Source organism: Eucalyptus grandis, chromosome 5 (genome assembly GCF_016545825.1).
Source record: "Eucalyptus grandis isolate ANBG69807.140 chromosome 5, ASM1654582v1, whole genome shotgun sequence".
Taxonomy (NCBI): Eukaryota; Viridiplantae; Streptophyta; class Magnoliopsida; order Myrtales; family Myrtaceae; genus Eucalyptus; species Eucalyptus grandis.
In genome coordinates this window covers 3992679-4007407 of record NC_052616.1, presented here as the reverse complement: position 1 = coordinate 4007407, position 14729 = coordinate 3992679, and the positions used below count along the sequence as shown (strand labels likewise).

Below are 14729 nucleotides of genomic sequence, written 5' to 3'. Positions count from 1 at the left end.
AGGTCGATAATTAACAGCAGAATCCAATGCTGCAGAGTGAGACATGGCTCGATTCATCAAGGTAACATGAGAGACTACGTGACATTTTAGCTCGCTAGTTCTTACACGTTTAGTTTAATGTTTGTATTCAACGAGCTTGGTTACTAGCAGGAACTTATGGAATCCATTGTTTAGGTCCAAAGAATTCTACTTATTTTATACATTATACATTACATAGCTCATCGATTCGGCGTCCATACTTCCACATATCCGGGGAATCTTTTGATCTGACCCGATCCGCGACTGATAGAATCTTTGATAAAAGGAGAAAAAACAAGGAGAAAGATGATAAGGGAAGAGGACGTAAGGCGACCGTCCAGAGCGTTTGTTCATTCTTTCATGCTTATCCGGTTGGAAAGGTGGGCCGAGTCTAGAGTCTGCATTCTCCCTTGGAATGGAAATGAGGCCACTCACGGGGGGACAAGGACGTCAAGAAAATTTAGTGTCCATGGTGGCCCATATGCTCTTCTCATTAGGGAAAAGCTACCGAGACGAATTTCGATTTCAGTGGATCAAAAAGAACGGTGACCCGAGTATTGACAAGTTGCAGTTAAAAGTCGGTTCGTTTGATGAAAAGCTGCTTTTGGAAAACGAATTTTCGATAATGGAATATTGATCGATTTACAGAATATATTTTTCATGAATTGAAAATAATAAATTAAGATCGGAAGAAAACGAATTTCTCCTTTGGCAAGAAAGAAAACACTTTCCCTAAACTATCAAACAAACGAAAATTAATTATTTTATTTGAAAATGAATTTTTGAAAAATGAATTTCCTTTATCATGAAATTTATAGTACCCTTCAACTTACTTGGATGGCATCAAATACTATCATTTAATCTTATGTGAGTCTGCTTGTACACAATCGCTTATAAGAAGCAAACGCAGATTAAGTTGCAGAACTCAAGAAGTCAACCCGGAGCAGGTGTCAACAACCCTAGAACGAGCATTGACGGAATAGTCTTGGGCCGAGAGTTACGGAACTTTGATGACTAAGTCGAAGCACCGACTCGAGTCCGCGTTGAACTCCAGCTGGCTGTGGCATTCACAGAACCAAATAAAGGTAAAAGGGGCCACAATCAACATAACGTATCGTTTGCTAGTTGCTATAAACAGATAACCGACACATCAGCCGTTGAAGCAGCTCGCAAGAACGGAGTTCAATGACGACGAGGGAGATCGAAATAGTGGGACACCAGTACACCGTCCTCGAACAGGAAGACGTTTGTGACTCAAGTCACCGGCCATCCCCTCCCCGACTCCTGGCTCAGGGACTCCTCCCTCTTCCTCTCGGAGTGGCTTGCCACCGAAGCTCACCTACACTCGTTCCCTCTCACCAGCAAGGATGTCATTGAGCTCAGTGCCGAGTCCACCAGCCTCCCAGGGCTCATGGCAGCTCGGCTCAGGGCTTGCCACGTCGTCCTCACTAACGTCGTGCTGATCCTTCCGGGGCCGAGGAGTAAAATGGAAGCAGATGGAGCTGAGGCGCGGGGGTAAGTTTTGCAGTGAGTATGGCTGCAAAGTGGAGGTCTGAGCGTTTGTGATCGTAGTCAAGTTAGGCTCCCTACGCACGCGGTCGAGTTCTTATCGATACTACTGTAGTAACATTTACGTTACTTCTTTTTGGGGCTGATGCTATTTGTGCTCCTCGACGCTCCCCTTTTGGCTGACAAAGAAAAGGACATATATAACGCACAAAAGGAAAACAACAAAGGCTCATTGTCAGTCGATCCTTCTTCTTGGCTGGACCATTATGAGGTTGATTCATTGCACTCTTGATATCGTTTCTACAACGGTAAAAGTAAACGCGATACCTACGGCAAAAGGGAATTAAAATTATTTCCACTCGTCTACCATGCCCATTGGTCCCTGTGCCAAAAACGCAAGAAACAACTCAAGCACCCATTCACAACTCCACAAATACAACGTAAAAAAAGTACGGCCAAATTCCAGTCAACCAATCACCCGTTCCCTATGACCAAAAAGTAAAATTCGCCCGTCTCCAATCTAATAAAGCATAGCATACCGAGCGGGCATGATCAAGGAACCCATAACACTAACAAATCACCAGCACAAATCATTAGACTATTCTTGGCACACTCAATCTATCACCTATCTTCGTCTTGTTTACTTGTCTAGAGAGTATGATTACATGTCAGGAGAAGCTAAAAGGGTCCGGCGACTTTCCTGGCAGTGCTGTACAAAATCTCTGGCTGGCATTGCTTCCCTGTGTGTCATGTTGTTTACCCACAAGATGAGTGGCTTCATTTCTTTTAAAGCCTCGGAAACCCTTTCGACAAAACCATCCATGTAAAATTCTCTGTATCTCTCAAAAAGTCGCACTTTCTTGAGAGCAAGGATAAAAGCAGTTTACTGGGGCTATCCTTTCTTTCTCAGCCGTGAATATGTGCTGCTGTGTCTGCGTCATGGCTAATAACCACTTATATCCTCAAATTACCTCTTTATTTCCACAATTCAAGATCCATCGAACCTCATCACCAAGAGGATCCGATGGGCCTCAAAAAACAACTTTCTGCTTCCCCATTCTTCAAGCCAATATTTTTTACGCAGACAGAATAGCACAGACCAAGCTGCTGAATGCAAAAGGAGTATGACCCATCACAGCTATAGCCACACTTCAACCCTTAACCAGCATAGTGAATCTTCTGATTCTGTGAGCCCTGACCTTGCTGAGATTGCGGCTGTTGAGAAGATTGCAGGTTCAGAGGTTGCATGCCATATTGTGTAAAAGGCTGAGAATAAAGAGAATTCATCAAGCCCTGCAAAAGAGTTGTATACCACGTGAATTCAAGGAGATAAAGTATATACGTTGAAGTAAGAAAAACTTGTGTAAAGAAAAGAACACTAAATAAGGGAACAAATAACCAATTTCTTATTCTACCAAGAGTGTTGGTTATTGCTCCTTTACTTTCCAATCAAAAAGCTCACCCACACATACAATAAGACTTAAACCATGAATAAGCAAGATAAATTTTGGCAAAATTTGAGTTGAGGTTATCCCAATAAATGGATGCAGGGACGGAAACCTAGCAGTTGTGTTTGTAACAATGCTATAATGAAGCTGACATCAGAATCTTATCAGATGGCATAAGAGAAGGGGTAGAAACCTGAGTCTGCAGTTGGCTGCTCATCCCGAAGTGGCTTTGCGATGGATCATCTTGTGAGGGTTCACTAAAACCCACTTGAGTAAATAGAGCTTGTGATCCATGAGTCATGTAATCCTGCAACAAAAAAACATAAGTCAAAAGAAGATCCACAGAATCAATGACAGTGCACAACCATGTTGTAAGGACAGGCATTGCATAAGAAAAATTAGTAGCATACCTGAGACATAAAATCATTTCCACTGCCAAAACGAGAATACATATTTTGAGTATTCTGATTTAGGAAATTCCCAGGGAAGCCACCTTGTCCACCTTGTGTCATATAATCAACAGCATACCCACTTTGAGAAGCCTGGAGAGATTCCAAAACATCATCAGTATTCCATGGTGATGAATATATGGTATCACATGATGAACACAGAGCAATAAGGAGCAGCCATCAACCGTTTCCGATGAATAATCAGAAAAGGTAGATATAGCAACAATTAATTCATCTAATGCACTACTTAAAATGTTTCAAACTGGACAAATCTTTATCTCAATTGCTTCTAAGTAGTAGGGATCGCGGAGGAAAACTGCAACTTTCATGCTACGTTCGAGAGGAGGGGAGTGATCAAATTTTAGGGAGAAAATACAGAATTTCAAGTATTCCCTTGTCCTCATGGAAACTTTGATGTTGTTCCCCATTTTCCACTCAAAATTTCATTTCTCCCCATTTTCCTTCATTTCCCAAACACAGCATTAGTGCTATGTGGAGTCAATGCATGAACATCGAACCGATTCAAATTAGAATTGTAAGTTCCAGATGTACCTGTGTAGAAAAATCAGCCATATTGTAGGGAACATGTGATCCCTGGCTCTTGAAGTCATCACCCAAGAAATCCTGATTATCAGCCATACAGAAAAATATTATAAGAAAATGAGGGGAGTATGAATTGATGAGGAAAGTTTCAGCCAGTAGAGCAAAGACATACTTGTGACATGCCCCCCATGGAGAAACCATCACGGAAAGCTTGGCCAGATCCCTGTGTTTGTAGCTGTGGAGCAAGGACAAAGCAATTCTTACAGCAAATGTCTTTGATAAGCAGACAAATAGTGGCAGAAGTAAATATAAGAAGTAGGGAAAACAGTAGGGCTTTATGAGGGAGGATGTGGGCAACTAAATAGCTACATACGTTATTGACAAATCCAGGTTGAGACAGTTGGCCACCCGCAGATGGCTGGCTATTTGCATTCTCCAGAGGAGGAAAGTTGAAATTAGAACCACCAATAGTTTGCTGTGTCCCTTGCTGGTGCGGTAGATGACTGCCAATAGGAGCAGCACCGCCACGTCCAGCCCCAAAACCACGACTTCCAGGTGGAGGGCCATGAGGAACGCCTCCAACAGGTCCATGAACAGCTCCTCGAGTTGGTATAGCATATGGCTGAGAAGGGGGAGCACCAGGAAATGGATGGATGGGGGCTCTAGGCATTGGAAATCCAGCTGGATGCACTCCTGTCTTGTGAGTGCCATTTGGTGGGCCAGGTGGCACATAAGAACCTGTTCAAAGGAACATTGCTATCACATTGAATGATATCATTTACAGAAACAACAAATTCACATTAAAAGCATTTAGCATCATTTGTACTAGAGAAAACCACTTCGGAATAAATGAAAAAAATGTCTTCAGTGGACATTAAGAGGAAATACCATTGCTTATTTTCTACCTACATTAATAGCTAATATTGTGTATAGCATTGTTGGTTTTGAGAAGAAAAGCGGGAGGGGGAGATGATCCGACTCTATAATTGAATCATTAAAGCATGACTCACCTCGGGCACGGCTGCTTCTCCTATCAGCATTTGGACTAGAGGATGCAATGGGACCAAAACCATCATGTGGCATAATCCCAGGTCCTCCACCAAAGAACAGTCTCCGATCATTGTAGATCTACTCCAAATTAGAGTACCAAAAATAACCATCAAACATTCATATGCATCAAAACAACAAAGCCACCTTAAGCTACTTTTTGAAGCATTGTCGAGTGTTCAGTAGCCTACCTTTTTCGGTTTTTGAAACTGAACCATGCTCTGTTTCAAGTTATTCAAAGGTCCTTCAACCAAGCATTCATGTTCCTGATGAGACATTTTCAGAAAACAAAGAAAAAGAATTAGCAGACAGAACCATTAAAAAATCAGCAGAGAGAACCATTAAAAAATCAGCAGGTAATGACTACCAACTCCATCTATCATCCAGATACAACATGAGAATGAGAGTTTTAACTATTAACATGTACATATTAGTGTGTACTGCCGAAACAGACTTCTGGTAATTCATGTATCAATCAGCTTTAGAAGATCCCAATCTACTGACACATTCGCAACGGTAGAATGTCAATAGTACCTTGTAGTGAGTCAATAAACTATTCCACAGAGGCTGTTTGCTTAGAACTTTAGGGTTTCCAAGGATAACAATTCCATATCGAGCACGTGTTAAAGCAACATTGAGCCTGCGAGGATCATTCAGAAATCCAATTCCCTGAACAAACAAAACTATGATTATACGGGAAGTAGATGCAACTGAGTTGCACAAACTAGCGAAAAAGTAATAAGCAGTCGATTAAAATTACTAGACTTACTGCCCAGTAGATACAGTACATAACAAGCATATGAGTCTATGAAAACCCAAAGGGGAAAGAGAAGTGACAAGCAACGTATCACATTGAGCGGTATTCGTGCATGAGATTTAAAAGCAGTTGCTTCAATTATGTAAGCCACAAGAATAATATTACTAACCTGGTGTTCATTACTGCGTACACAAGACAAAATGATGTAATCCTTTTCCCTTCCTTGAAATGAATCTACACTAGCAACCTGTAAGGGGTAAAAAGTTCATATATAGTCAGTCCCATTTAAAAAATAGAAGGCATCGAAAGTGATGACTTGAGACAACAATTTCACCTCAATTTCCTTGTAGAGTTGCTGTCTCAAAGCACCATTTCTTGCCATATAGTTGACAATATAGGCCCTTTGTCCTTCATATGGTGTTATCACTCCAATCTGGAGAAAAGACTGTTAGAAAAACACAATGGGACATGCATGCAAATTCAGAGAGGAGTATTATACCTGGCTGGGGACTACTCCGCTTCTTAAGAAAGTTGTTACAATTTTCTCAACATTTGCAGCTTCAGTCCTATTAAGATAAGATGTTCCACTGGCACTTATCTCCTCTTGTCCCATCTAAAAAACAGCTTGAAAATTAAATGTGGCCTCTGAGAAACTTAAGTAAAAAAAAAAAAAGAAAAAGAAAGAAACAGCTGATGCATAGGTGGACCTAGAAGCCTAACAGTTCTTAAAGAACTCATTAAAACTGAGAATCATGTACACTAAATTTTTATAAAATAGATGGTTCAACTAACTCCCACTGGCATTCTTTCTTTTCTTTTTTTTTTAATAAAAAAAAAAGAACTTTTAAGGTATCTTTTGGCCCACATTAAACTGAAAGAAGCCACGTCCATAGCCCCTTGGCAAGCAGCCTAGCACTGAAATAACTCCTCCCGTGGTTCAATTTCCTCACAATAATTATTTTAATAAATCCTAAATTGTTCAGCAACCATATGACCAAAATAATTGAAATACATTGAATCACAAAAATGCATTTTTGCACAATCATACCTGGACATAGAAAAACATGGGGCGGTTTGGCACAGGCCAAGGAAAATCAATGCCTGTAGACTGCCGTTCATTGATTGTAACTCCATTTTGCAGTGTACCTTCATAGAAGCTATTTGATGGGAATTCAGACAGAGATGGATGCATACGATATTGAACCTGAGGTAAAAGAAGAGGACAGGCTGTGTCAACCACAGAAAACTGGAGTGCATCCCCAGGTATGAATCTTGATATCTATGGCGAAATTAATATTGTTTACATTCAGAGAGGAATTTGTAGACACTTTTATATCAATACACAAAAATTCCAATAGAAAGCATTTTCAACATCTTTGAAACAGGACATCAACAGACTTAAGAAAGTGTTCACAGAACTTTGGAAATCCAACCATATCAAGTAAATGCAGGGTTGCATATCTGCAATCTTGACCCCAAATACAGAGGGGAGTATTATGCCTACCACTATATGCAAAAGGGCATCCAAACCATCTACTGTCCTGAATGGACAACACCACAATCAGACTCGTGCCTACAGATTGTCCACAGTCAAAATGAAACCCCAGCATCTGGTGGTAATTGATGAGAAAGCAATTAAAAGTGACCAATTTATGCGAACCATATGTCCGAACTTCATTAAACCTACAAAGAAGGACCAGTTGACCTCCATCCTCTTGTTCCAATCAATAGACATGCACATAATATGCAAGATCCAAGAATTGCTAACAAGAGTTGCCAACTGCACCATCTTCGCCTCAGTCCAAGTTTCAAACATCGTGGAGTAGGTACTCCTAAAATAGAACAATTACCTGCAGCCTGATTGGTTTTACCCCAAGAAGAACAAGACGTTCAAATAACGATTGAGCCAGTCCAGCTCGAGCAGCTTTCTTGCACATAATGACAGGACCAAGCTGACAGTGATCACCAACTAGCACTACCTGAAGTAGAACTTTCAGAGCAAGGTAAACCAAAAATTATATACAAAAAGCACAACTATCTTCAACTTTCAGCACCTGTTTGGCACCGAGAACCAGGGGGATCAGACATTCAGGTTCTGTAGCCTGAGTTGACTCATCTATTAGAACCTAAAGTAACAACAACCAGTCAGTTTTAGTTGGCTTTAAAAGTTAAATGGGCACCAGAAAGTTTGTGCAAACTATCTTATACCTGCCGAAAGCGAAAATTTGCTAATCGAGGATCTCCAGCACCGACACACGTGCAACAAATGACATCAGCACTCTGAGAAATCTCTCGCTCGGTGGCACGTTTTAGAGCTTTGTACTTCTTTTCATCACTACTTGACAGTTCCCCTGGTTATATATCAAGATACATGTCAAGAGAGCTACATTACATGTAAAAAGAAGGAGAAAACAAAGCAATTAAAACAACTAGACATGCCACTGAAGTTCCAGAGAGAAAGAAGGCTGTGGTAGTTCTAAAGATTAAACCATCTATATTATGCCACTGATATAGTCACACCAAATTTAAGTCCATCATCTTAGTAATGATAAAGAAACCTCAACATTTTACAGCATAAACACAATCATCAGGAAAAAGAATCATTTAATTCTCATATTTTTAATGTAACTTGCATAAAAGGTCCAAGAATTCTAAACCATCAGCTACAACTTAAAAGTACTGTACCTTTTCTTGCACTAAAGAAGAATTTTCAACCCGAATTTGAGGCATAAAGAAGCTAAATTTAAAAAGTAGTCAACAACTTTCATATACCGAAAGCAACATATTGCCCAAATGATTTTAAAAAAACTCCACTGAAAGTAAGAATGAAAGAACACAACCCCAAAGGAAGTCAACAACAAAGGAAACTAGAATTGCAGGATCAGAAAAAATGACCTTGCTCATCCTTCAACTGTTGTAATTTGTGAAGCTCGCTCTTTTCAGAAGTGTCAAGATGTCGAACCTGCAATACAGATGATACATTGATCACTCTGTGAAAACACTGCCACATAAATACAAGATATTGTAAATCATCAACAATTGACAAGTTTGCAAACCTGATAATGGAGGGTCAAATGCTCAACAGGGGAACTGACAGCTTCCCTGGATTTTGCACAAAGCCTAACAACCTTTAAAAGAAATAGCAACTGGAGTCAAAACACACAGGCAGGGGAAGAAAATGAAGACACTATTATAGGACTATGCAAAAACCTAAACCTCAGAATTTTATGTAGTGTAAAACTAAGTTTCCTTTGGTAAAATCACCTCTAGTCAATTAGTAACAATACGATGCACGCTGAACCCATATAAAGTGATCTTGGGTACTAAGATCATTCAGTGATGATGCCAAAACAGAACTAGCAACAATACAAAAACCTCTTACCTTCAATCCAGTTGCACTTATCTTTTCAGCAAGCTGGTCCACAGCAACATTACTTGGAGCACAGACCAGAACCTTGTAATTTAGAAAGGGGACATGCACAGGTAAGAATGGACATGGTTCCATATTCATGAGACAATTTTATTAGAACCAATGGTTGTGGTTCTATATCCATGGGACTATTATTAGCACAAAAGAATAATCCCCAATGATATATAGAAATACAAATGAAAGTGTGCACAAGAGATCCAATATGTCAATATACACGTGTGTGTGTGTGTGTGTGTGTGTGTGTGTGTGTGTGTGTGTGAGAGAGAGAGAGAGAGAGAGAGAGAGAGAGAGATGGATTCGAGAGAAAAGTCCCCAAGCTTACTTGCCCCTGTCCTTGTTTAGCCATGTGATAAACTATCGCCGCTGAAGTAACAGTTTTGCCTGTGCCAGGAGGACCCTGAATCAAACTTATGGGCTTCTGGAGAACGCTCTTCACAGCAAAAACCTGATACGCAATGACCATTCGGTAAGCATGCATTGAAAACAAAAAACAAAGCAATGCAGAAAATGCAGAAACTTGAAATAAGCCCAGTGATTCAAGCACTATTCATGTTAAAAACAAAGGGATGCACATCCACAAAGAAAAGGAGGGAGGAGGTTGCAAGGAGAAACCAGTAATTGAACAGCCATGTTACAACATGAATGCTTCATCCCATAGTTAAACAGGATGACTGACTAACACAAGAAATCAATAGATTCAGAAGAATTTCCAATTCACCCTTGCCCCTTGCTGTGCTTTATGTAAACAGTGTCAGAATGATATTAGTAAACCCTTCCTACCCAAAAAGAAAATGGATTAAGCAGTTTACACCCAACAAGATCAAGCATGCCAGAACTCCAAAATACCAAACATTAACACATGGTAAAACAGTAAAATACTATGCCAGAATGGATTAAAACCTCGGCCATACATGATAGACAGTGAGACAGCGGACAAAAGTACCTGAGATGCATTGAGCTCAGGAAGTCCAGGTGCACCAAATCGACGAGGCAACGTATTCCGGACCATTTGAAGCTCAACCTCATGGCCCAACAAGTGGTGATAGATATACCTGTAAGAAGTGATAGCATTAAACAGACCCAAGTAGCAGATAAAAAGTATGAAGAACAGACTATTGGCATAAAGGCCAGCAAAGGCAGAAAAGCAGATAAGACAAAATGCTCCATCATTACATAACAGTAGGCCAACAGGCATCGGACACCCCAACTCAATTCATGGCAAAAGGACATCTAGGACATCCCCACAATGAGGAGAGTAGAGCATAATATTGAATACCCTACAATGTGCACCACCACATGTCCTGAGACCCACACCCAATATTCACTGTCATATTCAGATGTCTAAAGTACTGAACCATGATACATATACATATAAATGGTCTGCAGGTATTACACCCTCAAAATTAACAGGGATTACAAAAGAATTGCTGTTAAAAATTAACCCTGAAGAAATAAAAAATGTTAGAACAAAACAAATTAAAAAAAAAACGATGGAAAATGGAGATTAAACTAACCCACTGACACTTGTTTCATCCACAGCAAATGTCTTCATTGCTCCCTGCATTCTGTCAAAGCTTGTACTCTTCCACACAAAGTCAACACTCAAACCGTGATTGACATCAACTGGAACGCCCTAAACATTAAAGTAGCCTATAAGCAAAAATAAATAGACAAAAGAAAGTAAAAGACGGCACTCTAAAAACAAACCTGACTGGCACGAAGCTCCAAAGCAACCTCTTCTTGTGCAGTTAGCTTAATCTAAAATGAAAAAAGTATTAAGTGAGCCCCCACAACACTTGAACCAAAAAAGAAGAGTTAATGTATCTTTTGGGCAGATACGCAATTTGAAAGACATACCACATGCCCCACAGATTGCCACGCTGGATGAGCAGCATCTCCTGAATAGCGGAGCCTCAACTCATCACCTGGTACTAGTCTCAACTCATTGTCTTCCTAGATTGACAACAGATGCATCTTAACTTTGCAGCAAAGCAAAGAAAAAGAACAGCATATTTTGCAAGAATAAATGCATCTTAAATCACCTTAGGGAAAATAAAATATGCAATGCGCTTCTTGTTCAGACCAATATCCCATCGAATAGTGACATTGTCCTTGCTCTGAGATTCTTTCATCATCTACAACAAATTCGGTAATACAGATGCCGTAAGCTTCACCGAACAGGTAAGTAGAAATGTCTTCTTAACAGAATATACGCAGCAGAAATGAGTAGTTCTTTACAAGATAAAGGCATCATCAATAAATGTTAAAGTTTCTAATGAGAGCACAAAAAAGATAAGGCGTACATACTTTATCATAATCAGCTTCAAGCTTGATGAGTGGAGCAAAAACATTTTGATACTGCAGCGGACAGCACCATCCATAAGTTAGTTGCAATTAGTAATAAAGGACACTCTCTGAACCACAGTCAATGTAGGAACCTGATATGCATCTTCATACTTCAGTGCCACAGGCTGAGGCTCATCATCCACACCAGGCTTCTCAAGATCCTCAAGGGAAGCATCAGGATTCGTCTTCCACAGTTCTTCTATCTTGTTTATTTGTTGTGCGCTGATCTGGCGTGCCCTCAACTGCTCCTGTTCTGATGGGACCTGTGAGGTACAGAGGGTGAGCAGGCTCTCTAGATAACAAATTTGATAGGTCTCATATCTCTTGGAAAAATGAGAAAAACTGACCTTAACAAGCCACTGCAAGAAGCATCTGTCATCAATCAAAGGACACCACTGACTCAGGTCCCAGTTCATGTCCTTCAAAGCATTGACGCTCAAGCAGGGCTCCCGACACAGTAGAACAACAACACTTTCAGTTTTGGCAGAAATGAATCCAAGAAGGAAAACATTACGGCATCCACAATTATAGCATTCAAGAATGGTTTCCCCCAAAGGACTGTCCTTATGAAGGCAAACTTCTTTGTGCTTTGCTCTGACCTGCAGGAGAACCAATGAAGCAATGCCAAATTATAAACAAAAGCTGAAACTGTAGCTGAATGGGCAACCTATCTGGATCCGTCAAGTCAGCAGCAAAATTACTGGATTGTGCAGCAAAAACTTAACCAGAAGAAACTTATATCATTCAATTCATTGGCAACATTCAGACTTTACCTAGAGCCTATTTGGTTCAGCTTATTGAAGTAGATGGAGTAGATGGAAAACAAAATTTTGGAAGTCTAGAGAACTAGAAATAGCAAAGGACAAAAAAGCTCCATAGCTTACCGACACCCAACAGCCAAAAAAATATTGTTTCCAGATCATCTTAGGAAAAAGGGTAAAAAACACGCATCAATCTACAATTAATTGATTGGACCACACAGCTTCCCAGGCTTTGATCCTACATGACCACTATAATTCTACTGACTGACAGGATTAACAGCCAAAAGACATACATGTACACAGCCAATGGCAATGAACGCTAAGTTCCTTATTTTATAACCCAAATCTCAATGAAACAAAACTTCAACACCTATATCTTCATCTCATAAGAACCTCAAAACATTTTCTCCTTTCGATAGAACAAGATGTCTCGATAAAATGCTTCAGTACAGAGACGTAAAGGCTTGCCCCTGTTGTTCCTTTCCGACTTCCAAGTGCATCTATTAACGAATTCCAAATGATTGACACAAAAACAAAAACTAGAAGCCTGCTTAAGCTACGGTCTTGAGCATTTCCTATCTGTGAAAAAAACAAATCCGTATGTCCTTTTATGAATTTCACGCACGAGCATGTTAAAACCCAAGTTCACTTCAACACCTATTTGACCAAAGCTATTGACAACCAGCAAAACCCAACATCGCTGGAACTCTATTGCTTATCCGGCCAAAGAATAAAAACCTACCGATTTCGTAAACTATCCAAAACCGCAGGAAAAAAGAAAAGAGAGAGAGAGAGAGAGAGAAGCAAGCAAACTCGCCAGGTGATTGACAATATGTGACCCGGATGTGTTTCCCCTCGAATTGCAGAACCATTTCCGGCACGACGGTACGTTACACCTTACCACACACGCAGGGTTCGAAACCCCGCAGTACCGACACGCGTGCTCCATGAAATCGCCCTTCCCGTACTCATAACTATCGTCATCGACCGTATCCTCGAAATTCAACCCGCTCATCCCGGCGGCTAGGGCATCCACCGTCTGATTCCCGCCCCCTCCGCTGCTGCTCCCCGAGCCTCCGCCCCCGCCGCGGCGGCTCTTCGTGGCGCCGCCGGGCGCGGCGGATACGGGGGAATTGTCGGACTGCTGATCGGCGGAGGAGGGGCCGCCGGCGGTGGGGTCGGCGGCGATGGAGTCGGACGGGGTGGGCCACGCGGACCGCATCGGGTCGCGGAACTCGGGGTAATCGAAATCGCCGTCGCCCTGGGTGTTGAATTCGTAGAAGGTGTAGGCGTCATTGCCGGCGTCGGGCTGCGACGCCGTCTCGAAGAGGCTGTTCTGCTGGGAATCCATGGCCCGCCGGAGCCGCCCGTCTCTCGCGGCCGATTTAGGGTTTTAGGGGCCGCCGCCGCCGTGCGCGGCCGCGGTTTCGGGAGGAGGAGGAGGAGAAGGAGCGACGCCGGGTTAGGGTTTGGTGGAGGAGGAGTAGATGAGAGGGATGTAGAGAGAGAGAGAAAGAAGGCGCTGGTAAAGAGAAGGAAATTAGAAAGAGAAAGGAGGAGAGAGAGGTTGGGAGCCTATTTACGTCGGGAAGAAAGCTGAAAAAGCATGAAGAGAGAAACGGAAATGGCGAGATGCGCGCGTCGCCCCCACGCGCGACGACGGTGCGTAACTGCGTATTTCCTCTCAGCCGACTCGCTCTACTCGAGAAAAATGTCATTTTCGCGGCTGAACCAGACGGTCGACGGTGCGTCGTCGTACTGTCCACGTCATACGACCGCATCGACCAATTACGTGATTTGGATACTAATAAGCGGTCCCGCTCGAGATTTAGATAAAACACCTTCTCTAGCTCGAAATTAAGAAAAAAAATCATTAGGAAGAGGATGATTTGCGTGCCTCGTAGAAAATTGCTAATCTCCGACGATTTTGTGTCCATCCAAATCGATTCAAATGAATGTAATTTGTTTTGTTTCGCTGTAGAAGGAGTTCGCTAAAATTGTTTAAATAATGTCATACTTCTTCATAAAATTGCATTGTTCTCGATATGTATGTGGTATACGATACGATAAAGAAGAAATTGGTCGATTAATTATGTAATTTGGATTATGAGTGCTCCCGCTTGAAATTTAGATGAAATACCTTCTCTAGCTTGAAATTAGGAAGTAATCATTGGGAATGCTTGCTTCAAGTGAATGAGCTGAACTCAAGCTTGATCAAGAAGATGATGATTTCTGTGCCTTGTAGAAGAAGGTTGCTAATCTTGCACAATTTTGCAATAGGAGCTCATTCATCCCAATTGTTTCGAGTGAATATAATTTGTTTTTTAAAGAAAACATATGAGCAGAATGAATCAACATTGTTAAACTTTGCTATAGATGAAGCTCATGAGATCACTGCTCTCGGTAGGTGTATGGTATGCA

General features: G+C 41.3%; 1 protein-coding gene across 1 annotated transcript; it reads right to left on the bottom strand.

The window, feature by feature from the left end:
• Positions 1-1867: 1867 nt before the first annotated feature.
• On the bottom strand, positions 1868-13871 carry LOC104443591 (regulator of nonsense transcripts 1 homolog). The gene is made up of 29 exons (XM_010057081.3): positions 13126-13871; positions 11895-12146; positions 11640-11810; positions 11509-11559; positions 11244-11336; positions 11059-11154; positions 10909-10959; positions 10716-10834; positions 10145-10253; positions 9524-9646; positions 9154-9225; positions 8828-8899; positions 8667-8733; positions 7980-8122; positions 7826-7897; positions 7622-7750; positions 6820-6975; positions 6271-6384; positions 6106-6204; positions 5941-6018; positions 5549-5683; positions 5206-5280; positions 4978-5095; positions 4341-4705; positions 4140-4202; positions 3977-4048; positions 3386-3517; positions 3169-3282; positions 1868-2820 (listed from the first exon to the last, which is right to left on the bottom strand). The coding sequence occupies exons 1-29, from the start codon at positions 13657-13659 to the stop codon at positions 2686-2688; spliced, it is 3810 nt and encodes a 1269-aa protein (XP_010055383.1). The 5' UTR covers positions 13660-13871; the 3' UTR covers positions 1868-2685.
• Between the last annotated feature and the right edge of the window lie 858 nt (positions 13872-14729).